Below are 25,836 nucleotides of genomic sequence, written 5' to 3'. Positions count from 1 at the left end.
TTACTGTAGAGCAGAGAACAGCATCAGTGTTCTAAACAGGGTGCCACATCAACTTGTTCCAGCAACACACTGCAACATAACAGCAATGTTTCACTGCCTTAAGGCATGCAGTTCACCTCAACACCTCTGAGTGCTGTGCATTTGTTTTCCACAAAAGCACGCTGCATGGCTTCTGAAGCCTGTTATTCCTGCATCATCAATATCACTTTCTGTCTCACACCCTCAAGTTTGTCTAGTGAATGAGACACATTGTCTTGATACACTGCCATGTCTTTTTTCACTGCTGTCAAGTTGTTGGATGTGAGGCATGGCCCATGGCCTCTCTTTTTCCCTCCAGAGGTGCCAGATGAAATGTCAACTTTAAAGTTAAACAAGCAGTAGTACTTGAGGCAGCAACAAGGACAGAACAGACATAAGGCTGATAGATGACAATGCTGAGGACAAACTAGACAGTAAGTGGGACAAGAAAAATCCTTGAAAAAAATTGTGTTGTAAATACTAAGCCAACAATTACTTCAAAGCTAAAGGAAAAATAGGTGGCCACAGGTAACAAGAGAAGCTGAACAAAATAGGTATTTAGAGGGGATAGCCAGTAACAAGGTCAGCTTTTTAGCTCACCCATGCATCTCACAGCTCTGACCCATGAATGAGACACTGCAGGACCCTCAATGTTACTGCAGGGTATAAACACCCATCCAGCTCATCTTGAGGAAGCCACAGAGGAAGACAGGCTGACTCAGCTCTGCACCACGGGGCTAAACCATCCTGCATGTGTGCCATCACCACAGATCAGCCACTGTAAACACATCCTAACTTGGGCACCCAAGTCCTGACTGTCCAACCAAGCCATGTTCCACAGCCACAGGTTCCACAGGGCCACGGAATGTTCTGTCAATACAAGAGCTGCTGACTTAAGCAGCTCACACATCAGGACAAGGACAGCAATTGCACAATCACAAACCCATTTTTAGGAAGGTCTATGAGAGCTGTTCCACCTGTTCACAGCACTCATGGCAAAATATGGAATGAAAAATCAAATTAGAAGTGTTTGCATGGGAAAAATCACAACCAGTTACCAAGGAACTAAACTACCTACCTCTGAGGCAGTGAGATAGATATAGATATATAGACACTTAGGCATACTCTTTACAATGAATGAAGAGAAAAAGGCATGCTTGGAGCCTGGCTGGTCTTATCCTAAACTACACATATAAACAGGTCAGAGGTCTACAAAGAGAGCTAGGGGAATAATTTCAGGTGAAAATATGTGCTCCAAAGGCATCTGAGGGCACATTACAGCAATACCAGTGCCTGTGTGTCTGTTTTCTGTGATGAACACGAAAGTTAAGCACTATACAGTTATTAATACCACCACAACATGGGTGAGAAATAGGAGATCTCAGATTTCTACTGGAAAAGGCTATGGGTGCTTATATAATGGAAAGGAAATTTGTGTTTTTATCCAAATCTGCTTCTGAGGGGGGCAGATTCTCAACTCTTCTAAGCTCAGACAGCATCACTTTGTTTGAATGGAGCATGAAACAGGGGGTCTAGATTACCAGTTAGTTTGCAAAGGTCTTAGAGCTACTGGTTCTGTAGCCTCTTCCTCTCTTACCTACTTTTTCTGTCTTATACTTTCCATTATTTAAATAATTTATTTTAAAAAGCACATAACAGTACTGCCTGAAAATCTACTAAGTATCAGCTCTTATGCAAAGCATTGTTTCTAGAATGACTGGCTTTTCCCAAAGCTGCTTCTTTCAGCTTATTTTATTTGAAATCTAAAATTATACACACTGGGATATGGGCAATAAATTACTTCCCATCAACAGTAATTTCTCATCAGGAGTTGAAAATACTATTGCCCCTTTTCTCTTGACATGCAGCTGCTTTCCCAACCTACAAAACAAGGGATTCTATTACATTTTCAAAGTATCAGTCAGAGACATTGTTAAGAGACTTGACCTGAAACAACTTGCAGAATTAGTTTGCCAGCAATCTGTACTCCCTCTCCTGTCCTTACAGCTAGTGGCAGGAAATGTTCTTTCACCACATCTCCCAGGTGCAGGCAGCTAAAGAAGTTATCCAGAGGAGAAATACCTCAACTAATCAGTTCTTCTCTGCATTTCATGGCATATCTGCACCTCTCTTGCATTCTTTTAATTTAGGCTTGTAATTGAGTTCTCTGAAATAAATTGTCAAGTCTCTTTGGTGTCAGGTATAAACTGTCAGGAATGGGAGATGGTGATACAAAAGAGAATTTTAATAAATAGGATAAAGGCTGAGAGAACAGGTCATGAAAAGAGCTCAAATGACAGTATGTCTCATAAAAACTCCTCCAGTCTAATATCCTGTCTGCAGAAGCAGCCTTTAGAGCATGCTTAAGAAAGATAATAAGGAACGTGGCAAATATAATAATCCTTCCTCAAACAGTCAGCAGATTAGAGACTATTAATTGTCACAGGGCTTAAGGGAATGAGTGAGAACAGGGCTCCACGGTACTGATGCAGCACCAAGGGCTGGGTACACTGTCTGCTTCTCCACAGCACATCTGACACGGGGAGAGATATCTCTGTTTAGCAAAACTACTACAAGAAATGGTCTCTGTAATGTGACAGTGTCCTGAATATCACACAGTCCAACCTAGGCAGACCTTCCTTTTAGTGGAGACTGTAGACACTGATTTGGGAGAATAATACATAAATGCTAAAAGAGAGCAATTCAAACCACAGAGGTAATCAGAAAACTGTAAAGATGTCACTTATTTTGGAAAAAATCATTTAGCTACTACTTCTCCATCCCACTTTTCCAAATAGCCTACTGTCACCTCCCATGTAGGAATGATGCTTACCAACAAAAGAGCCATCATTCTGAGGCAGACCAGAGCCTAATCTGCCCCTGTCTGGCCAACAGTTCAAGCAAGGAGAGAAAACCAGGGGGATTATGGAACACGTGTGCATATGACACTGCCCTCGCAGCCTTTGCCTATTGAAATTTTGCAGAGGCAAGTATGTAGCCAGACTAGAAAGTTCAACAAATATGCACAGACTTATTATCTCTGCATTGGTCTAATCCCTTTTAGGGCGACAAGCTCATGTGACTCAATTCCACAAACACACAAGCTGATACAAATTAACGTGGAGAACATTTCTTCATAAGACATGAACTAGACCCTGCTGTGTATCTGTCTTCCTTACATGGAAATGCTATGCTGAGCAAGAACAAAGTCAGACACTACGGAATAAGGACAACTATCACTTGAGTATACAACTGTCACAGAGAGCACCAAATTGCCCTACTCCTCTGCAGGGAATCCTGGCTTACCCCCTGGTCTGGAGGACATTCAAAGAGCAATGGAAGAGCATGGAAGAACATGAAAGCAAACCTGTAATCTCAGTGTACCACAGGCGTTAATTAACCTGGCTGCCATCCAAACTGTTGGAACCAAAATCCGCTTATCTGGGAGCAGCACATTTCAGCATTTCTGCAGACACTACTATGTACAGAGGCACTGCACTGCACAGGGGTAGCAGGCTGCCCAAAAACAAGAAAAAGAGGCAGAAACGGAGGAACGCTGAAAATTATTACAGTGCAATCAGAAGATCAGTCAGTAGTGGAAAAAACATGTTATTTGAAGAAACAGTACATCTGAATAAAGCAGGGATTGCATCAAGAATGTAATAAAAACAACTTTGGGAAAACAAGCATGAACAATCTCTAGTGAGAATGCACCACAGTCAAGGAACAATTGTGCTGAAGCCAGAAAGTGAGAACAGTTCGAGTAAAGGCATTTGTCTCTGAAAAGGAATTGGTTTTCTACATACCTGTCCAGTCTCCTACTACTTTTAGGTGGACCCCAAACGTTGCTTTGGTATCTGTAGGGCACTAAAAATATTAAATATATTAAGCATCTCTTCTGAGTAACAGAAAAAAAAATGCATTCAAAGTACAGTTGTTAAGACAGAACCTGATGTAAATAGGTCATTCCTAAACAGCCACACCAGCAGCTGTACCCTTAAAGAAGCAAGTCTATCATCAACACAGCTGGGGAAGCCAAGAATGCCTAATAACCCTTCAGACCAAACCCTTTCTTCTGGTCACAGAGGAGTCTGGATGCTTGCTTGGGGGGTGATTTGGAACAGACATTTCACTAAGCAGTACTCAGCAAGGATACCAACAACAGAACGGAAGTATTCCTCTACTACATCATTCAAAATCAGGAACTGTGCCATCATTCTCAAGGCAGAGACTTTTGATTCTTGAATGTCAAGGCCCACGTTTTCAAGCTGACCATTCTCATACAACGGATGCTTTCTTTCAAACTGAAACTGTAAGCAATTCACAAGACCATAATTCCACAGCGTGTCATAAAAATCACGTTGCAGCCACCATTCTCTGACTCCACACATATGCCCTCACTTCAAGGCTACTCATTGTGACTATCAACACAGGAATGTTATCACTTACAATCTTGTCCACACCATGGTATTTAAAAACCTCCAGTCAAGGACTAAGGACCCCACTCACTTTCATTCCATGCTAGAGGGACATTACAAATGCACTGCTTGGACAGCTTTTGCAGGTACACCAAATGATGCACACATAAACAGGACAAGCAACACCCAGAAAAGATTCTTCACTTTCCTTCTATAAACCAACACCATCGGTTTCTTTTTGATAAGAGATATTATTCCTGAGTGTTGATGCCTTTCTTAGAACCTCTTAATGATCAATCCAAGCTCTATCATGAAACCAATACCCAAGAGATGATGTTTGTCCCTTTTCTTGTTTTTTCCTACTACTAAAGACAAACAGCAGTTTTGAGGGGAGGGCTTAAATTCAAAGAACACATCTATATTATAAATAAGAGGCGTCCAGGTAGAGAATCCATGTACCAAAGACTCATGCACCATGCTTATGAAGATATTTCCTTTGCCGTAAGTGCTCCCAAGATAATCTTTTCTGGGCAGTGTGAAGCCACTGACCCCAGAGCTAAGAATCAGTTCCTGTCAGTTCTGTATTTAGCAGCAGACACAGGTAAAAGGTTAGTATTATCTACATCTTGGAAAAACTAAACAGGGAATACAAAGTCCCAGCTCATCACTCCATTTTCCTGAGGGGGAAGAGCGCTCCTTTTACAACTACTGATTACTACATAGATTTTTATGTAACTCCTTATTATATTCCAAGATTTCCTACAAAAATGAGGTACAGAAACCCAGAGTCCCAATTATTTCAGCAAGCCTTAGTCTCCAAAGAAAAACAGCATCAAGGGAGGGATGCAGGCAAACACACAATGAGGCCAGTGTTTGGTATGTCTCACTGCAGCATCTTTCAACAAAAATATCAAGACTAGTTCTCCATATAAAAGTGAGTAAGCAGTCTCTTAGGTGGCAAGAGACTGGCAGCAAAAAGGTCTGTTCTGGAGGCTTCTGTAGGGTTTTTCACTCTGGGCTGCCTCAGGGCTCTCTGTGTTTCACAGGAGGTGGACTGATTTTCTTAGTCCAACTATCCACAGTCCCAGTTCAGCACATCTTCTACAAAATTGTTATTCCCTGCCTCCACAAAGTTAATGGCAGAATACCCCTTGTCTCCTGCCAGAATAGGTTCAAATCTGTTATACTTTACATTACCCTTATGACTAACTCTTTTCTGTACTACCCTGAAAAATTATCTAATAAAAGTGAGAGTTATTTCTCTTTAGACTTTAGGAAACTTATTTTGATACCTATAACTAGCTATGAGACATCCTCATAGAGTTCTGGAAAAATCTCCTTGTGCTGCTAAATCTTACCAGAAGAAACATGCTATCTGGGCTACATGGAGTGAATTTCCTCCAGTTTAACACAGAGAAAGAATGTAGGTGATCCAGCAAAGGACCACCAAAGCAGTGAGAGGACTGGATAACCTGACATTCAAAGAGAGGTCAGTAAGGGAATGTGCTTGGGTAACCCATAGAAGAAGAGCCTCTGGGAGATGTCTGTCTACCAATAACAAAAAAAAAAAAAAAAAAAAAAAAAACAGCTATAGAGAAGATGAAGGTGCTCTCTCTCTTCAGCACCATGCATGGCAACAAGACAACAGACCAGGAGTACAAGTAGTTTCAGGGGAAATTTCATATGGATATAGGAAAAGTGTTCTGCATCATGGAACAGACAGGCAGGGAAACGGTACAATTTCTCCTGCTAATTCAGCTTCTCACAACACTGAATAACCTCATCCACAGCACCAGAAGGTCAAACCAGATGATCTCCACAGGCCTCTTCTGACTTTCAGACTTTCCTACATGCCTTTATTTTTAACTCTTAAATTTGTATTTACATATTTTTACTGCACAGAATACGTATTTTACCTCTTTCATCTCTGTAAACACAATTAAGACTCTAAACAGTGGCTTTTCCCAGACTGTTGGAGAATTCATTCCAGCAGCTTAAAAAATATTGAAAGACAGTTTTTCAAAAGTTCAATCATGAATTGGTAGATTTTCCCATGTTATTTATTAACAGACCACTGGGAATGAGTAATGAAGTGCAAGGAAATATTCTCTTAAATATTTAACCTTCATGAAATCACAGAATCACACCATAGCTGAGACTAGAATGCACCTCTGCAGATTGCCTACTTCGATCCCTTTTTGAGAGCAGGGCCAGCAAGAGCAGGTGGCCCAGGAGAGTGTCCCGTTGTGCTTCAAAGGTCTCCAAGGATGGAGACTCCACCGCCTGTCCAGGCAACCTGTGCCACCCTCAGAGACAAAGAGGGGTTTCTCTTAGGTCCAGATGAAACCTCCTGTATACCAGTTTGTGTTGTCCTGTCACTGGGTGCCTCTGAGGAGACTAACTCTATTTTCTTCTGTGGTCACTCAGTTCAGCTTTCTCAGCCTCTCCTCATACCCAGAGATTCTCCAGTCCCTTACTCATCCTCATGACTCTTTGGGCTCCAATACATCCATGCCTCTCTTGTGCTGGGAAGTCCAGAACTGGGCAGACAGCTCCAGACATATCACTGATGGGAGAAGGGTCCCCTCTCTCCATCTGCCTCATACAGCTCAGGAAGCTGTTGGCTTTCTCTGCTGCAAGGGCACATTGTGGGTTCAGGGTCAACTTGGTGCTCACCACGACCCCGTGGCCACTCTGTGCTGAGCTCCTTTCCAGCCAGACAGTTCCCACCGTGAACTAGTACCTGGGGTTATTGCCTTGGCTAAATGAAGGTGTGCCAAAGTGGCCTCAGAAATGCCCCATGCCCTCTCTGAAGCTGTGAACGAAACCAATTAAAATTATTTTGAAACTGTGTTTTGGCAAATAGCATTTCAATTTCCCCCTGCTGCTTCTAATCTGAGAACCCTAAGAAACAACCCACTGTACTATGCTGAAGCTCCCTACTCTTTCTTTATTGCCCAGTACACTGTCCAGTGGAAAATTATAAAGATTAGTCAATCTTAAAATTAAAAAAAAAACCCCAAACTTTATCTTAGGTCCTTTTCCTTAAATCAACCCTGTTTTCCAAAAAGGGAAATCAGTAACTTGAATAGCCTATAATGAGAAGGGAGAATAGATATTAAACAGAGAGAGTAGATATTAAACAATATTAAACTAAAGGTCAGAAATGCTTTTCAGTAATTCTTTCCACATTTTCAACTTTTTTGCTGCACTCATTTGATTAAAATGGTATGATACACAAATTAACTGCTGCAGATACTGTATTAACATGAAGTAATGTTCATCTTATTCTAACTTCAGGTGATCTATACCTTTAAAAAGTGAAAGAGTTTACAGGTATGAATGTCTACATTCATCAGGTTATCTTCCAGCATTTGGCCCTTCTCAAAAAACAACTGGAAGCCAAAGAAATTCTGTTACATTTAATACAGCTGTGCAGATTTACCTCCTTAGAGAAACCAAACTATGTTCTTAGCATTAGGATGGAATACTTTCCTCAGTTTACAGTGCCTATTTTTGTATATATTTTCACATTCAACAAAATTACAGGATTTTATGTGTAGACAAAATTTAGAGAATACAGATTGTTCTACATCTTGGTAAAAAAAAACAACTTTCCATTATTTTTTTCCCTTTTTTTCTTCAAGCTAACTTGGAACAGAAATGCAAGTTATCACACAGCGATTGCGCAACAATCCCTGGAGAACTTTATTCTTATAAACCACTAAATTAATTACATTCACTAGTAACCTAAGCTCTACTATCTATCTCTATGCCAAGATAAACTGAATAATTTAACTAATTTGTAATACACTACTATATTAACACATATTTGAAATATATTTTATTTAAAAATTTTGTATTGTGATCACAGTTCTCTGTTGTCCTCTACCTTGCTTTTATACGAATGCAAAGCGAGCAAAGTAATTACTGTTAGATCATAGCACAGTTCTACTTCACACCCACTGTATAACAGCTCCAGGTTCCCCAGGAGAGATTTAGATGGGGCATTAGGAAAAATTTCTTCCCCAAAACAGTGGTCAAGCACGGGAACAGGCTGTCTGAGGAAGTGGTGGAGTCACCATCCCTGGAAATGTCCAAAGGACATGCAGATGTGGTGCTTAGGGACATGGCTTAGTGGTGGACATGGCAGTGCTGGGTTAAGGATCTTTTCCAACCTGTGTGACTCTTTGATTCTACACCAGTACAAAAGCCTGCTCTCGGCCATGAGCAGTGGAGAAATCTGTGCATGAGAGCCCAGCACAAAGCAACTGAAAACTTATGAACATCTGTGCTTCTAGCTCAGAGTACCCTGAATATTAAACACCACTGCTTATCTACCGTCCAGAGCAAGAAATGAGACAAATCTTACTGAAGTTATTTTAATGTTATTAAATGCTATTCAGTATTTTAAAACAGTCTTTTTAGGCGTTAGGGTGCAGGGAATGGGGTGAGACAACAGCAAACTAGCAAGAAAATAAAAAGTTAATTCCTAAATGTTTCCAGTTCTTCTGTGCACCTCTACCATAAGAGCTGCGAAGCCTCTTTACAGAGGTGTTAAGTTCTAATTACTGACTATCACAGAAATGCTAATGCATGCACCAGGATAACACCAAGGAATAGCTGTTATCAGAAGGAAGGAGATGAAAGGGATGCCCAAGTTACATACCCCCAGTGGCTCTGCAAATAAAGCTCCTTACAAGTTCCAGTGGAGATACTGCTCTCAAGTAAACTGCACCACAGTAAACATCACCTCTGCATTTGGTGCTGCAGTAGGTGGCCTGAACAGTGATCAAAACTACAGAGAAGATCTGTGCTACAGCTGGAAGAACAAAGTGTCTGATTGGGGGAATTAAAAAGCTCGTTGTGGGATTTGTTTACATAAAAGGAAACTCCTTCAAAGAAGTCTTTCACTCTGAGTAAAAAGCCATGATATGATCCTAATATGGATTTGCAGATATGCTGGCAGGGACTGCAAATTGTGCAGAGACCCTGTTTCCATGCTCCTGCCTGCCAGGGTCAACCAGCTGCACTGCAAACCCTGGTTCATCAGTCCATCCTTGCTGCAGACTCAATGAACCCTTACCCAGACCAAGACAAACACATTAGAGACTTGGCAGGTTTTGAAAAGAGGCAGAAGTGAGGAGAAAAAAAGAAAAACTAAACACAACCAGTGTATTTTTCCTTCTGTAAAATGGAAAAAAATTAAAAAAGGGAAAAAAGAAATAAAAAGTTTTCAACTTTGCCAACTGACAACAAAATATGAACCTTGGAAGCTCAGTAAGCTGCAGCTTGTCTGGTTTCATACAGAACTGATACAAACATTCCTAAAATGATTCATTCTGACATTAGAAAAGGGAGAGGAGTGATGACAAACACAGGCATGCTATATAAAGGTAGCCAAGAAATAGTAGCTAGACTTCAGTCTGACTCATAAGAGGTGAACTCTGTAACACTGGGCTATCCCTGCTTCAACTAATTAATCCTGTAAGAAGCAAATTTCAGAGGAAAAAAAAAGTTACTACATGGAGGTATTCTTTTAAACACATCTCTTCGTCAAACACTTGGAGATTTTTTTTAACTGTCTTTTTTTTTTCTGCATTATGTTATTTTACAGATTGGATTTTAGTTAAAAGCTTTTCCTGTTAGAGACTTGGCCTTACAGCTATCCTAACTGAACTGGCAGACATCACAGCGTCTTGAATGTGGGGAAATCCTGACCACGGGGTATGATTTCAGTATCAGCAGTGCCAGGATGATCAAGGCAAGACCACCATGCCTCAAATACCCATGGCTTCAGCCAGAGCCCTGCCATAGTAGAGCCAACTCCCAGCAAGAAGCCCAGCGAGCAGCTGCAGCAACATATCCCAAACATTTTTCACTTTCCATGGCCATATACTCCTTGCTGTACAACCTCAGACACCTGCAGTCAAGCTAGTGGAAAAAATACATCATAACAAACTGCAGAATGCATCACTGGTCAGCTGCAGCTGCAAGAAGGATCATTCTGGTCATCTGGGGTCTAACTTCCTCTGTAACACAAACCACAAACCCACACCCACTAATTCCCGTGAGTCTGTAGTTCACATTTGCTAATTCACTCCCTGCAATCTCAGTTGGTAAATTACTCTCAGTGTTAAAAACTATCTTTGTTTTCTTTAGGTCTCAAGCTATGAGATCCCTATCTATAAAATCTACTTGTTCCTTGATTTTACTCTTGTACTAAAAGAAAATGCAAATTTTTAATGTAGTGTTGTCTTAGGATTATAAATAGACCAATATTTGTAAAATACACACAATATGGCATAAAATAAATTGCTGAATATATCCTATGAAATTTCTTCATTTGTTTCCTAGCAGGTCTGTAACAGTGCAACTGCCACTCTATTGCTGCTATGGATGCACTCATTACAAAGGTACACTTTTAGACACCAATCAGCATTTCTTTTCCTCTGCAGCTCAACCCAGGCAAAAAACTTGCTGACGACCCTTTCACCCCAGCAGACACACAACACATCACAGGGCCATAGAATGCTCAAGCTGGAAGGAACCCATAGGGAACATCGAGTCCAATTCTCCATAAGAGAGAAAATAAAAGTGTTTCAATCCTAGCAATATTCAGCCTATATAATTTATGCATCTCAAGTTGCTGGCTCAGGGGAAAAAAAAAAACAAATCACAACATTTCAAGATGCTCAGGATGCAAGCCTTTGTCCCTGAAGGAACAAAAAGCAAAAGAAAAATGTATCTGCCCAAGTCTGCCTCTTCAAGTCCTCCAAGGGTACACGGACACATTGCCAAGCAACAAGGCACAGAACTGACAAACACAGAACAAGGAAACTCAACAGCACAAGAAGGTCCAATCATCCCCAAGCAAAACAATGGGCCCCCTCCAGGCTCATGATAACTGGCTTTCAGGGGTGTGAGACACTCGTGGAAAGAACAACCAAAGGATCAACGGGTCTTCCAGTCAGATCATCACCACCTTGAGGAACTGCTGTATCCCTCTGAACTCCCCTACCAGCACACACTGTATTCTGCCAGGCTAAAGCAGAGCCCCACCAGCCAGATGGTCTTAATTTTAGGACAGCAAGAGGCAAGGCACTTAATTTCCTCTAATATTTTGTCCACATGTTAACTGTATTGATGCTTAAAGCTTGTGCTCAGGTTTTGTTTTTGTTGTTTGTTTGTTTGGGGGGGAAGGTCATTGGTTTTTTTTGTTTATTTTGATATTCTCCTGCAGGTCCTAGACCATCTCTAACCTGACTTAGCAGCCAAACTAAAAGCACTATCTCTGATGGGAGAAAACACATTTCTCTGCTGAAGTCAGTACACGCTTATTATGTATTGTAAGTTTACTTTCATTGAATCAAAGAAACCCAAACTCTGCTGATTAGAAGGATTTGCCACCTTCTGTTTAAAGTATCTGCTGAAGGAGAACTTGAGGTATAGTGAACTTGAAACTTGAGTGTAACAATTTCTGTGTTCCCTTCTCACCAAAAGAGTCAGATCTGAAAGTTTAAATAAAAGTTGGGGTTTACGTAGGGTTTTTATACAGACCCCACAACTATTAATCCCCAAACCAAACAAACAAGTCTAAGGAAGTACTAAAGACATCTGCAATATTAATCTATTCTCTTTTTGTTTTACTTAAATTCTTCATCAAACAGCTGCTAGATTTTCTACTTCTATGAAGAGCAGACAAGCTCTAGGGATTTCTTTAGCTTGCCAGCAAGATACTTCACAATTTCCCTAAACACTCTGCAAATCATCTCATAAAGACAAGTTTCATAACTATTTGCACAAGATATTTAACAAATCTTATTAGAATGTCATCATGTTAGATTTTGTTTTTATTGTATTTATCTGACAGTATGAACTTAGCTCTTGATGTCCTTACATACTTTTTACTCAGGCAACGTTCCAACAATTTTTCCATTTTTTTTTTATGAAATATTTCAGAATTTGGCCCCTAGGCTTTTCCTGTTGTGGATAGTTTATTTCTTAAGTTTACAGTGCAGGGCACATGTTTCGCCATCATCTCCTTATTCAGTACAAATATTCTGGCTTAAAGAAGCTTAGAGCTAAAACTTCACTGCTAGACTTTTAAGATCTTCACTGATTTTAAATGAACCCTGGATTATCCAGGGATAAAGACAACTCTAGGTCTACAAAACACTGGTTTTATTTTACAAAAGCAAATGTGCTACTTCTGATGTTGTTTATACTGAATATAAAATTTACTGAGATTTTTCTGACAAGGAATCAGGCCCAAAAACATAAAATGTACAGATCAGGGCCACCACCTTGTAATCCCATCATGTCTAAATCCAGATACCAAACAGACTTTAACGGAGATGCAGAGGTAACAAGGAAAACTCAATCTACAAAAAAAAAAAAACAAACAAAAAAAATCAAACTTAAAGTCCCTTAAAGGTAGAAAATCTATGATTAAGTAATAGCTCTGAGATTTAATTACAGTATATAACTTGTCATGTACATTCAGAAACCTCCCAGGTAATTCTTCTATTTACCCGAGATGGTTAATGGATTTAAGAGTTTCTCTGCCTGTGATAGTATTACTCTACTATTTGGATATTATTGAAGTGAGTATCCTTCTTCAATAATATATATTTGGATTTGAGTGGATCTGAGTATCTGCATATGCAAACTTATCCTCTCCTAAAAACTCCGTTTTAACTCATAAAAAGATGCACACATATCATCCTCCCTCTGGAGTTTTCTTACTCATACAGAACTCTATGTGGAAGGAAAGGAAGGAAGATGTTGCACTACAAATCCTTCTGATGTGATCTACTTCAAATTAACCATCTGCTCAAAAATATGGAGAACCAGAAAAAGGGCAGAACTTCTTGGAGCTTTTTATTACCAGACTCTTCCAGTTTCCAGTTACTTCAATGGGATTTAAAAGCAGATTAAATGCAGCATTGAAGTCGGGGAGGTCAGAGCACACTCTGACATGAGACAAAATTTCTAGTTTCAAAGAATGTTTCAAACCTCTTCTTGCCAGTAGTTGATCACTGCTTAGCTGTTACCAGAACTGGGATCTAGACATTGAATAAAGAGCCAAAACTCTTTAGAGGGTCTGAAGGAGCAATCTCCTATTTATTAATAGAGCATGTATTTTATAAGCCCTGGAGTCTCAAGGCTGGGGTCTTTGGTTTGGCTTGTTTTGATTTTTTGCTTTTTATGTGCCATTTCTGAGCCACCTGTCTCTTTTAATTCTATCTCATGAAGCTACTAATCAGGGGATATGCAGAGAACTTCTTATACAGACACAGGAAAAGCTCAGCAAGTGTTTATGCAAGCTACCTACACTTAAATATCAACAGGAGTATCTTTAATACATGTATGTGTCAAGTGAAGAATAAAAAGGGAAACAAAGGAAGCTTCAGGATATTCAGACTTTAGCTCCAAGGCAAAAGCAGGGGCATGACAGCTGCCAGTGACAGCCAAAACTATTAAAACTTTGGAATAACAGATTATTTGATGCTGCAATTATGGATGTTTGTTGCAAAACAGAATTTTCCCAAACCAAACCTCAGATCCGTGCCATCTCCAAATTTAGAAGGATTCACGTCTTATTCTTGCCCTTATTTCAAGGTCTGTTATAGTCTAAATTCTAAATGAAGTGATGTAGTTGTTTCCTACCTTCCTTTGGCACAAGGAAATCAACACTACTGAAATAACAAGGCTACCAAGCTTTATGAGCTGCTGGGAGTAGACACAGGTCTTTTGCTAGCCAAGTGGTCTGAACTGCAGCTTATGAGAGTTTGTGCTTTGACTCTGCAGTGCTGTAGTGGATTCAGCAGAGCCCTCGTGGGAGAACTCAGGACATCTTCTGAAGCACTTAAAATCTGCAAAACACAAGGCTATTTCCATGCATGAAGCTTACTACTAACCACTGCTTGCTAATGCAAGAAATTCCAGAAACACAGTAGAAAAAGCCACTTAGGACACTAACTTATATAGTCTCAATAGGTCCCTGCTTCCAATGCCATTCATTAGCAAAAAAAAAAGAAAAAAGGAAGCATGCAGTCAAAAAAAAACCAATGTAAACTGCAAGTCTTAGTCTCTTCTTCTTCCTACAGGTTAAAACAAAGAGCAACAAAGAGAGTTGAAGGAAATGAACACTCTCCAAAATGTAAAAAAAACCCAAAACAAACAAACAAACAAAAACTTCAAGGTCTTTAAAAATTGATTTAGAAAATTATATTTCAATTGCATTCCATAGCAGACAAGTTCCACACTTTCTTCCAAAAAGGGTAAAGAAATGTCAGTCTCAGGAAGCAGAGCATGTTTCTCTGGATGGTCTATCTCCAGACCGTATCTTGCACTTGATCTGAAAGACAAATCTCTTCACAAGAGTTCATCAAGGGGAAAACACACAAAAATAATTTGCCCATTTACAAACACTCAACTAAAGTAATTATATACAGAACGTTATTCTAGTCACTACAGATGAAAATATCTTGGAACTGTGTTCTGCTCAAATTCAACTCTAAGATGCAATAATACCCTACCTAAAATAATTAAATTGAACATGAGGGCATACAGGACCGAGAATGTGACTCACACTGTCTTACACAGCACAGTAACAGATATGTACAGTTGTGTAGAAAAATCAGTGAAAAAAGCATCATAAAACATTATAAAAAGAAAGCTTGTTTGTGGAAATTAAATCAGAAAAATGGAGCAATGAAGACACTATGAAGTGAATGCTACGCACTACCACTATGCACTACCTAGAACTGTCCAACAGGTCACTTGTAGGAATCCCAAATGTTGGGTCAGCTCTTCATTACCTTTCCCAGACTTCCCAAAGACAAGGAGTCACGTCAGAGAGTGCAAAGTCACTAGTGAACAAAAAGCAGTAGAAATACACTTCAGAAATGGAATACACACTGCTCGTGAGAGAAAACCGGTATCTCTAAGTGTGTGAATTTCAGAATGTACAAGTGACACTACCAGAGGGTTGAGGTAGGTGATCCTCCTTTATTCAGCAACCCTTCGAGACCTGTGTCCAGTGCTGAGTTCTCCACTACAAGAGAGACAAGAACATACTGCAGAGAGTCCAGACAAAGGCCATGAAGATAATGATGGGACTAGAACATATCTCCCACAAAGAAAGTTGGAGAGAGCTGTGACTGTACAGCTCTCACTTCTGGAGAAGAGATAGCTCAAAGGGACCTTATCAATGTAAAGCACCCAGAGGCAGTGTGCAAAAAGAAAAAAGCCTCTTTATGCTCACTTGGTTACAATTCAGAGCTCCCTCTGCCTCTGAGCAAAACACATGGGAGACCTGCCAGAGTGGAATGGGAGTGAGTTCAGTGCCTTTACACAGCCTCCCTGTGTGTTCCTCCACCCTGGTGTTATGTAAGAAACTGAGCTAAACTGTAAATATTACACAACCTCAAAAAGGGAAGGGACTAGTAAAATATGTCCACGATTCCTTCATGCTGACTCACCCCCTCCTTTCCACTTAAGGTTATTTCCCACATTTAGGAGTATAAAGATATGCCTGCAATGGTGATTTCTTGTCTCTTAAGCATGCTCTGGGCACAGTGAGATACTTCACCTCTGTGAACAGAATATCACACAGGGCTGGAGACAGACTTTTCAGTATGACCCGTTGCAGCAGGACATTGGGTAATGGTTTTAAACTGAAAGAGGGTAGATTTAGACTAGAGATAAGGAAGAAACATTTTACAATGAGGATGGTGACACATTGGAACAGGCTGCCCAGAGAGCTGGCAGACACCCTGGCAGATGGTATCCCTGAGCTGGATGGGGTTCTGAGCAACCTGATCTAGTTGGAGATGTCCCTGCTTACTGCAGGGGAGCTTGGGCTAGGTGGCTAACAGAGGTCCCTTCCAAACAAAGTACTCTATGACTCTAAGCTGGACAACAGTGCCAGGAAGAAGACTTCAGACTTCCCCCACAGCTCTGCTGCAGTCATTGCTGAAGTCATTGCTGCAGTGACTTCCAGTACCTGAAGCCACACAGACCTCTCATGAATTTCCTACTGTGGATCTAAGCCACTCATCCCATCACCAATCTAGAAAAATAGCCCATTCCAAAAAATAAGCAGCTGTAGTGTTCCAGCTTGCTTGGGAACTACAAGTAGGTCAGATGGGAGTGGAAAACCGACTGAGTCAAGCTTTTGCCTACACATTCTACAAGCATTGTCCTATGGCTAGAACCATATTAAACAACAAAAAAGCTTTCTAAGCAGGACATCAGACCACACCATATTCTCTGACCTAGAACGACATGTGGAAATGTGTCCCTGGCTTAGACTAGGTAAAAAGATTGTCATAGATCTAGACACTTAGAATCTTCATTATGCTGTAAAAGTCATTTACCCAATGACAGCCTTTCTCCAGTAGAGTTAATGTTGAAGCAAAATACACTTGTGGCAACTCAGCGATAACTTCACATATTGTAATAGAATATATATATGTGATCTTGAAGGATATGCTGTTATGCTGGAGGATACCACCGCATTTAAGAGTGTAAAACATTGAGCATGGACAGAAATTGCCTGGTCTAGCATTACTTATCTAAAATACAATGCATTGTGCATGAGTGGAAATTGCTAATTTTAATGTTAGATATTTAATACATGGTTGTAAAACTTATACAAACTGTAATTTATCAACTACAATTACATATTGAAAATATACTGCACATTATCTGTATATAAATTACTTATTTATGTTAACTAAGAAAACTCAAATTCACAACAAGAGATTTTCCATATCTCCTGCCTCTAGAAGTTCATCTGCAGAAATAATTTTACAAAGCCTGTATTGTCATACTATGCCATTTTAAATACTGGATGCAATTCTCAATTCACGCAAGAAATCTGACATCAAATTCAACTTCATCTTATGACCTCACCCAGTAGGTCTGTGTCAGCAGTCTGACAAAAACTCTTCTCTGACAAAAATTCTCGTCTGAACCAGGCCAAATATTTTTGATGACATTATTTCTAAAAATTAAAACCACAAAATCCATTGTTTTAGCAGTGTCCTAATAGAAGAAGACTAAATCTTTATAATAAGAGTTCCAGTTTCCAAACTGTGCATTCACTAATGATGATCAAATTATTACCATCATATTCATTTTGACTGAGATGGACAGTGAGAAATTAGGAACATGATGTTTTAACATTAATGATTAAATAAGATGTGCCCACAGGTACAGACCAGCTCTATAGCTATACTAGGGCAAAAGGACCGGAAAGAGCTACCCAAGACTTTAAATCGTTCTTGAAATTTATGGTCTGATTACTAATGTAATAAAAAGATGTAAATAAGTTCTGACTAAACCATTCTGCATAAATTCATATATGCATGTAATTTTTCAGCATTCCATATCAGGTTATCTTTGTGCACTATACAGAGGACAGTCTTAAAAGTACTACTTCCATTAACACATTAAATATAAATAATGTGTTTTAAATAACACATAACACATTTCTCTGGTTTGTACTGGTAAAGTGAATACCCATGAAAACTCTGCAAAAGTGCAATGAATGCTTCAACAAGCTTACAGAGGCAGCTTCTCTTAAGTGAGATTCATTACTAGATTTACAGCACAAAATTGATCTTGGATGGAATTTCATGTTGGTTCCCCTGTGACTCCTAGCTCAGCATACATATAACTAAATTAAAAAACCAAAATAAAACACCCCACAAACGCAAAGAACTGGACCTGACTGTGCCCTCAGAATATCAGCTGGCATAAAAACACCTCAACTGCTCCACAGCACTAGCCACAACTCAGTAGGAATAAATTATCAGTTATCAGTCCAAAGCAATCAAACATGAACATTTATCTCCACAGCCTTCCTGAAGAAGAATGTCCAATTCAGGCAATCCAAAAGCATTTGCTCCCATTGGAAGAAAAAGGCTGCCACTAATATTCAACCTCATACTCTGCTTTTGCAACAATATAGCCAGCCAGTACAGCGATTTTTTAGCAGAATCTACCAGGTCTCTGCACTATGTACTCCCAGAGAACACAACTGCATGTTATGCCAGTCTGTCTCTACAGGTTTCAGTTCCCATTTTAGACCAACTTAAGTTGTGTTCTCATTGATAAAGAGAGGTGACAAAAGTTCATTACAATTTGTGCCCTTTCTGTATTAAGGTCTAGAAATATGGCTGAAACTTCTTTTATAAAAGAATTTCCAAAGTCACATGGATTTATTGATTTATTTATGGATTTTTTATGGATTTATTTATTATTTGTTTTCACTTACAGAAGACTTGAAAAAAGTTCCCATTATCTTTTTCTCAACAGTGGAGAAAATTAAATATGTATTGAATACTGTCACACATAATAATCATGCCATTTCATATTCACTGGTACCCTCATAAATGAAACATGAGCTCTGCTGGAGAGAATTGTCACCTTGAGAGAAGCAAAGACCATTTGCTTACCAAATATAAATAAAAGAGAAAGTACAGAAAAGAACACTATTTCTTACCATTGTAAGAGTGAATGGATGGCTTTCCAGGGCGGACACTCTCGGACAGTGGAGAATGACATACTGAAATAAAATGGTAAAAAAGATATATTCAGAACATTCAACAATGGGCTAGCACTTATAAAGTGATAGCCATCCCTACAGATAATGTTACATGAAAGCAAAGTGGTTTTTTAGGGCCACATCAACTCACCTGACCAGGCCTTGCTTCAAAGTCATCTTTCACCATCCTGACTTCCAGGACGTTGGAGGGGTGGCTTATGACTGAGGTGATAGTGACGGGTTTGTTGCTGCGGATGTAGCGGTACAGCCGCTCCACACAGTACAGGCACAGCGGTCCGGAAATCCAGAACCAGGTCTAAGGGAGAACAGAAATATCTTATCTCACAGACTTTTAACTTTCTGTCTTCTACTTCCAGAACTACACGAGCACTTTCAGGATCTCACTTCACATCTAACATCCATCTCTACATGCAGAAACCCAAGAATGTTCCAAAGCCTTAATCAGTCTAAGCAGCAGCATCACCCACAAGCACCAGCAATTTCAATCATAAAACTCATCAGGAAAAAAATGCTAACGACCAAATTTGATACCACATTATTCTGGTTTGATGTAGTTAGATTGCAACTGGTTTCAGCAATGAAAGAAACAGTACCTATACAGACCAGAATATTTTACAATTGGTTAACATTTCTGGAAAAATGCTGTCTGACTTCCAGTATTATTTAACTATTACCTTCTCATAGTTATCTCAGGTTCAAGTAAAAACCAAAGAAAGCTGCCTTCTTGTGCTATAGAAATTATGTTGATATTATGCTGGTGTAAAATCATAGACAACAGAGAGAAATGGGCACTTCTGAATCACAATCCATTTGCTACCATGGAAGATGTGTATGCTAGACAGAAAACGCTCTGGAAATACCCATTTCTCTGCACTGATTATATGGGAAGTCCTGGGTGACTTCTCCAGATGGAGACATTCACAGCTGCTCAGCCAAACCCCATCCTAAGAGTCAATTATCAATAGCTTATGGCAGACTTATCTCCTAATTCCACATCTGCTCAGTCATTCAAGCTGTAGCATTGAAGTGCCCCTCAACCCTCATCCATCTTCCCTCCCTTCCCAATTTCTGACATTGCACATCAACATCTCTTGCAACTAGCAGACCATTTATTTTCAACAAAAAAGCCTTACAAGTTTCAGTAGCTCACAGTTTTGGGTTTTTTTTCAACTTGGCATTACAATATTTCCAAATCCAAAAATGTCCTAAATAGTGTTTCAAAGCTGTCAGGAGAACACTGAGTGGCCATTTCTTTCCATGACTCCTTTCCCATTAATGGCTCTAAAGAAGGCATCTTAAGCCCCTAAGAAGACTCCTTGCTGCCCTGAAGGTCATGTGGAGCCAGATACACACTGATGGTTATAATTCAGGAGTATTACCACAACAAAATACCAATCCAAAGAGCTTTGTTGGAGGAATTCAATGTAGAATTAACTGCTTCTCATTAGGATTACATACTCCATAGAAAAACGGATTCCCAGCACAGCTAGTAAGGGGCAAAAATGGGTTCCCAGCACAGCTAGTAAGGGGGACATATGTTCAACAGAAAACAACAATGATAATAACAAAGAGAAACTCCTGTGGGGTTTGTAATGGGACCATTTTGAATGGTGGGCCTTGGACTCATGAACTCCATATTTGCAAGCTTCCTCAGGCTACTTGCCAATACAACCCAGCTCATCTCTTCTCAAAAGAAATGAAAAAAATTCTATAAAGAAAAAGCTGCTGCCACAAAACATAAAGAAACAAAAGGAAAATAGAAAACCAAAAAAGAAAAGGCTTTTCTGTCCGCCACTCTCATCATACTTATTTATCCATGCCACATATAAAACAAGCCTGTCTGCAAATAACAGACTAGAAAAGCCAAACCACAACCAACTGCAACCCAGAAATGAGTATTAGGACTTGCATCCGCATGGTAAAAAAGAGAACAAATGGAGCTTGATTATTTCAATTAACTACTGCCACACAATGCTTACAAAAGGACCTTACGAAATGTTATATAAATGTTTGCTCTGAAATGCTATGCTGTAAAATCACATTTTTAGCAGGATCAATACATTCCTTATGGTGCTGTTCAAAAAAGAACATTACAGCCAATCTCGACATTTTTCCACCCTCCCTCTTCCTTGCACCACATTGTAAGGCACTTCGGGGTTAAATACAGATTGTTTTTTCCCCACCAAATCTTTGAATGCCTCAAAAGGTTTTAATAATATTTTCCAGCATTGAAACATCTGGTCTGGAAAAGCAATAATTAGTGGTTATGGCTGACTGAAAGGCTTGGCATGGCTTTTACCTGAAATGTCGGATCATACAGACCTCTGGGAAGTGCGACTGGAACTTGGGTTCCTCGGAACAAACTCTCATAAAGCTATTTTGTACAAAGGGTTCTGGTACTGGTAGGTCCTCTGGGAAAGGCTCAGTAGTATAGTCAGGAAACAGCTCTTCAAAAGCCTTTGGCACAGTCAGATTCTGTCGGAGCGTTTTGTTAGGATTAAAGCAACCAGGAGGGTGTTCCTCTAAGTTGGTCTGGTACTTGAGCACTCCCCTACAGGAAAATAAAAACAGTAAAGACACTGAAGTAACAGAAAATAACAAAGAACTTATCTTCATTCAGAGAGGACTTCAGAAAGCTGTCACAAGCCTCATCTTCTGTTAGAAATTTTATTCTGTTTGCCTTCAGGACTTTCAATGAGATTGAAACTTTGCAACAATAGAGCCTTCTGTCACTTGAGTCAAGGTTTAACTTTTCCAGCTCACTTGGCACTCCCCCTCTGAACAGCCTCAAGCTTAATACTGCTTGAAATGGAGAAAATATTGTGGGGGCCTTGAAAAAAAAAATTAAATAATCACATTTCCAATTCAATCACACAGAGGCTGTTTTCACTCATCCTCCCTACCGTCAGCAAGCCCTGTTTTAAAGGCAGTCTTGTAGCAGAAGTGGCCTATGTTGCCAAATCATAAACTGCAGGAATGTTCCCACTACTTGGTGTTTATCACGTTTGCACACAAATAGAAGGAAAAAAGAAAGCCCTGCATGGCAGCCAAGGAAGCTTCCTTGCAAATTATTTGATGAGGTCCATCTTATTTTATTTTTTCTCAAGCTAAGTTAAATTTACAGTAAAATGAAGTGAGAACTTTGAAGTTGCAGTTAAAAACTCTGAAGAAAGAATTGGGAACCTCAGACATTCCGGGATATCTCAGCACATAGGGAAGAGCAGATAACAGTTGTAACAAAATTCCTCAGAAGTACTACTTGTGTCCAAATCTAGATTTGGTTACAGTAAAGCCAAAAGGAAGAATATATTAAAAAAAAGCTAAATGATGCCTGTAGAGGATGTGCTGAGTGGAAAATGAGGCATATGAGACAATGAGACAATGCCCTCTGAGCGCTAAGCCTTGTTATGAAGGCTCAGCTCAAGCATACAATCAAACATAAGGACAGGTGCTCCCCCTCCTCTCCTCAATATAGACACAGCAGCAGCAGCAGCAACAGAGTTTAACTCAGAAGAAAGAGAACTAGGACATATGCAATATTCCCAACCTAAATGGGCTCTGACAGGCTGCTGGCAATCTTCCCTACAAAAATGCAGTCCTGACAGCTAGTAACAAGCTTCCTACATGGTCTAGTGAATCATGTCATCTTGGAAGTTAAGCCTGCTCACTCTTAAATTCCATCTGACCCTGGGAGAATCATTTGGGAAGTGTCCTTGCACCTACACCCATGCTTCTGCCTGCATTTATTGCTCAATCATGCCTATCACTTGCATCTGGTATCACGGCTGGTCACCACATACTGGCAAAGTGACAGATACACCCAGCATTATGCTAGTTCCCTGCTCCATAAATATTATGGTGCTTCATGGATTTAGCTGGAAATCAAAGCCCATGCAGTATTTTTCCAGTGAACCTTGCGTGAAAGCCTGCCAGCAACTCCCACAGCTTCTGTCTTCTCAGCACACCCCCAAAAAGGATTGCCTTGAGAGTAGCTGCAAACATGAGCATCCCCTCCAGTGATCTCTAGTTTATTTAACCTATTATAAACATGTTAACTCAGAGGCAGATAGGGATCACAAAGCTGCCTGTTAACAGCAGCTCAATAACTCCCAATTCTGAAGCTGCCAAGGAAAAGCAAGTCTTACACACCCAAGATCAGTGCCCAGAAAGGTTGAGTTCTGCACTGAACAAACAAACCACTACCATATGACAGATGAATCACATCACTTTGTATATTGTTGAGAAGTGGTTGGCTGCCTGAAGGACACTGTAAGAACATAGCTGCAACAGTTTGAAACAAAACAAGAATCCAGCAATATTGTGGGAATACCTTACTCCTAAGACGTAAAACCTCAGTCAACCTGCCTGTGCAGTTCAGCCATGGGAAAAGCCTTGCTTTGTACAGTAAAAGGCCATGCATTTGCAAATCTCTAAGACATCCCACCTAGGAGGAATTTAGGCACCTAAGCATGGGTATCTAAGCTTCCTTTATTCTCAAAAGACATTATAGAATTGTTTAGGTTGGAAAAGACCTCTAAGATCGTGAAGTCCAACCATTAACCCAGCACTACCACATTCACCATTAAACCCTGTCCCTAAGCACCATATCTACACATGTCTTAAATACCCCCAGGGATGGTGACTTTATTGCTTCCCTGGACAGCTTGTTCCAGTGCCTGACATGACAAAATTTTTCCTAATGACAAATCTAAATCACTTCTCATGCAACTTTTGGCCAAATCCTATTATCTTATCAATATCACTAATGGAGCCAGGAATCAGTCCAGCTCACCTGAATGTAGATCTCTGAAACAGCAAATTACATGAAGCATCCTTCAGATTCCATTGGCTGTATTTATCAGATCTCATTAGACCATAATGGGAAAGACACTGAGAAAACATGTAGAGACCTACATTTAGGCATCTTAAAGTTGAACTGACTCCCACTCTCCATGACTCATTCCTCTCCCACTTCTGACACTCAGTTCTTTCAGATTTGCACTGAATGCCTTTGTAATTCAGTATTAAGGAGGCTGTGTACCAGAAATATGCTTGTTCAATGCTTGCTGTATTACTGCAGCCTTGGTTTGTAAACTTGGTAAATAGAACATGGTTCAGAAAACAATGGGCAAAGGATAACACTGTGAAGGAGATTAATTAAACTGGACATGAAAAATACCCCTAAGGCAATCACTGGAACAGACTGCATAGGGAGGTTAAAGGATCTCAGTCACCAGATGTTTCAAAGAATTTCACAAACAAGAATAATTTCGAAAAAAGTCCTCCTGGCCTAGGATGGGGAGAACAGGTTAGATCCATTTTCCCCAGCTATAAACAAGTGCTATGCCATTGGAAAAAACAAAAACAAAAACAACAAAACCAAAAAAACCCAAACAACCCCCCCCAAACAAACAATAACCCAAAAAAACCCCAACAAACTCACTGAGTACTGGAATTGTGTCTAGAAGTTTCAATTGTTTTGAACTCATTATTTCTTCAACAGCATATTTTATTCAACAGCATATTCCTACCATGATTTTGCTAGGCCTTATTGCCTTTCCAATTTTACTTTAATCAAAAGGGCTCACTGTCACACACACCCAAGCACCTTGTGTTTCAGTAGATGTTTGCTGACATGAAGAAATAAACCTAATTCAAATACACCTTCCCTTCTCTACACTCTTCATCTAATCCACAAAGCAAACTCCAGAGTTCTTATTGGAACAGATTTTCACAGAATCATAGAATAGTTTGGGTTGGAATGATCCCAACCCTTTAAAAGTCATCTAGTCCAACCCCCAACCCACGCAGACATATGTCGTAACTTCTGGAAGAAGCTTTACCTTGCAACAGAGCTCAGCTTGTTTGTGCCTGATACAGATCTGACCATCAGCTTCATGGCACATAAACACTGGTCTGACATTTGTGAAAAGAAGAAAAACTAGGAAATTTTGTAAGCAAAGAGAACGAGGTAATTAGGAAGATGCCATTCCTTCCCTCTCCTTTGGAGTCAAAAAGGAAGGCAGAAAGGAAAATGCAAGGGATGAGCAACTTTGCTTCATATTCTTGACTCAGCAAACAGGTAAGAGAAGGCAGAAAAAGAAACTGTTTTCTCAATTTCTCACTAGAGACTGACTGGAAAAGGAATAATCTTAAAAGTGAAAAAGGTTGTGTTAGTCGGCTATAGCACACACAAATCTCCAAGCTACAGCTGATCTTTATTTAAACACACACCAGAGGACAATGTCTTGTCCCAAAGTTGGCCCACTGTGCTCAAGCAAGCTCAGGAAAGGCAGCAATCAAGGAAACTGCTCTTTCTGGTTGTTCCTCAGGAAAAAGAAGAGTATTTTCCATTTACTTACCCAGAAACATGCAGCATCAGCAGCATATAGAAGACAAAGAAAAGGTTGTGTGTATACCAGAAGATGTCATAGTTTGAAACCCTGAAAAGAATAAACCATGGTTCAATGCTGTTTCAACTCAGACGGAATCACTGCTAATTAAAAGCAGACCTGTGCACACAGGACATCATTATACATAGCACAGTTATGCAAAACAGTCAAAGCCCAGAATGTTTTCCCACAGGCACACCGTACTTGCACACAATTAAGTGTTGAGAAGAACAAGTGACTGGCACAGAAGTAACAAGCTGAGAAGGAGAGGTAAAGGTGTCGAAGTACAGAGTCAGATGCAGAACTCTTCTGAAACTGGGAGACCTTACTGCTTTCACAGGTCCTAGTTAGTCTCCACAAGATCCTTACAGCTGGAATAGTTCTTCCACCTCCAGTCTCAAAATTTAACCTCCTTATAGTGAGTGTC

At 39.9% G+C, this 25,836-nt stretch overlaps 1 protein-coding gene across 1 annotated transcript in view; it reads right to left on the bottom strand.

Moving 5' to 3' along the window:
• NOX4 (NADPH oxidase 4) overlaps positions 1 to 25,836 on the bottom strand; it is a 100,610-nt gene that overhangs the window by 54,596 nt on the left and 20,178 nt on the right. Inside the window, exons 8-12 of the mRNA XM_084201312.1 lie at positions 25,380 to 25,460; positions 21,340 to 21,568; positions 19,148 to 19,312; positions 18,955 to 19,017; positions 3,825 to 3,885 (exon numbers count right to left, since the gene is read on the bottom strand). Coding sequence (XP_084057438.1) covers positions 3,825 to 3,885; positions 18,955 to 19,017; positions 19,148 to 19,312; positions 21,340 to 21,568; positions 25,380 to 25,460 — 599 coding nt within the window. The remainder of the gene's footprint in view (positions 1 to 3,824; positions 3,886 to 18,954; positions 19,018 to 19,147; positions 19,313 to 21,339; positions 21,569 to 25,379; positions 25,461 to 25,836) is intronic.

Source organism: Fringilla coelebs (assembly GCF_963513975.1).
Source record: "Fringilla coelebs genome assembly, chromosome: 2".
In the NCBI taxonomy this organism is placed as follows: Eukaryota; Metazoa; Chordata; class Aves; order Passeriformes; family Fringillidae; genus Fringilla; species Fringilla coelebs.
Note: the sequence above shows the minus strand (reverse complement) of the source record. Positions and strands in the feature narration are given on the sequence as shown.